This window comes from Etheostoma cragini, chromosome 18 (genome assembly GCF_013103735.1).
Source record: "Etheostoma cragini isolate CJK2018 chromosome 18, CSU_Ecrag_1.0, whole genome shotgun sequence".
NCBI classification, from domain to species: Eukaryota; Metazoa; Chordata; class Actinopteri; order Perciformes; family Percidae; genus Etheostoma; species Etheostoma cragini.
Genome location: NC_048424.1, coordinates 237,180 through 239,000, shown reverse-complemented (window position 1 = coordinate 239,000; position 1,821 = coordinate 237,180). Strand labels below are relative to the sequence as shown.

General features: G+C 43.2%; 1 protein-coding gene across 1 annotated transcript in view; it reads right to left on the bottom strand.

The window, feature by feature from the left end:
* LOC117961814 (exostosin-1a-like) overlaps positions 1–1,821 on the bottom strand; it is a 43,146-nt gene that overhangs the window by 26,946 nt on the left and 14,379 nt on the right. The window contains exon 4 of the mRNA XM_034900750.1: positions 1,518–1,637. Coding sequence (XP_034756641.1) covers positions 1,518–1,637 — 120 coding nt within the window. The remainder of the gene's footprint in view (positions 1–1,517; positions 1,638–1,821) is intronic.

Sequence of the window (1,821 nt, the reverse complement as noted above, 5' to 3'; positions counted from 1 at the left end):
GGGGGGGGGGGGCGATGGGAACTTTAATGTTAATGCAATGAGGCGAATGATGATAGAATGCAATGATAATTGCAAACAATAATGTTTGCTACAAGAGACATCACAGCGATGGTACTGATGTTTTTGTGATGATAATGGTGGTAATTAAGAGGATTATTATGTTCCGTGTCTGAATTCAGAGACCAGTCCCCCAGGACTGAATCAAGGCTGCGAGGAAGAGAACAAACATCAACGGAGAAAAAACTGAGAGGAGGAAGGTTTCCTAGACCCCAATGAGACGAGTTCATCTTTTACACTCGAGCTAGCGAAGTCCTTTAATGAGGCGGCCTTCAGTTTTCCAGGCTTGAGACCAAAGAGATCCACCCACACACATCCTGCAGCCCCTCTAACCTGAGGGCTGCCAGAGAGTCTAGACCTCCTTCACATTTGGCCCTTCATGCCAACATTGGATTTAGACTTCCAAATGCTTGTGATCACCCTACATGTCATGTTACAGTCTGTCAGACTGCCGTGTACGTAGTCCTCATCAATGACGTCTCGTTCCCAGCATTTGGTTCTCGGACGGTGTCTTTCTACGTGTTTGCAAACTGACTTAAAACTTAATCACAATTCACTATTTATTCATCAAATAACGTTTCCGTCAGCGTTTATCGCATAAGCATATAAGAATATCATCGAGATAAAATCTGATGAGACCGAACGGATTTCTTTTGAGGTGATATTCATGAAATTCCATCGAATTTTACTGTTTCCAGAATGTTCCTTTTTATTCAATATCAATAAATTTGGATAAAAGCGTGTGGATGGACACAAAGCTGATGATGTAGGATGTAGTCTACATCCTACTCTGTGCTACCTGTTCAGTACGAAATGGCAGAGAACCAATGTTAGCTGGTGGCAGTTGGTGGAGACCAAAACAGAGTTATAAGGGGAGTGAATATGGGACTCTGAATGAATGATAATGTTGCATATCAATGCCTCTCTCGCTGGTCTAACTAGGCAAAGAAACGTCACCACTTAGGATTTTCTCTCTGTAAACATTTAAGTCAAAGTAAATCCAAATTATTACAAAAAAATTCAAAAATCTAAAGACGACATTAATCACATTTACATTTGACTGGAGTAAAATTGTGTCCCAGTAACCTCAGATCTGACTGTTCAAGGGTCTACATGTGCTCAGAAGTTGTATTTTAAGACGATGTGTATGTGCTGGCTCGAGATTGGTTGAAAAATACAGTTTAAAAAAAAAAAAACATGCACCTTCATTCATGTGTAAAGAAGGCTGCTGGTTCTGAGCAGAATCTGGGCGGAAACGTAGGAACATGGAGCTGAACACTGCTAAATAAAGAGTCGACAGTCTGCTAGAAAATATAACTGACAGCTGGAGAAAGATTTCTCTTAAAATGTGTCTCTCTGGGAGGTGAGGCGCCGCCAGCAGAGACATCCAGTTTGCAACAAGACACAGCCCTTAGGTTGATTGAATCAAGCGCTCCTGACAAAACTCAATCCAAGCTTACCTCCAGAGTAGTTAAGATGATTTTGGTCACAGAAGAAAAGTAGGCGTCCCAGAGGAACTGAGTCTGCTGGCGGAGGGCCAGGATCCTGTCACGGCCCACAGACCGGGTAATGGAGGGAACCTGGAGGAAGAGGAGAGGAAGAAAAGCCAGAGGACAAAAAAATGACAGTGAGACAGATTGAGTTAGATTTTGGGATTTAATGTGCGAGACAGATGATGAGAACCGGTGTGAGAAGCCAGCAGACAGGGGGAGGAGGCGGAGGTAACGCAGAAGAGATTAGAGGAAAGTCTTTTCTCCCCCCCCC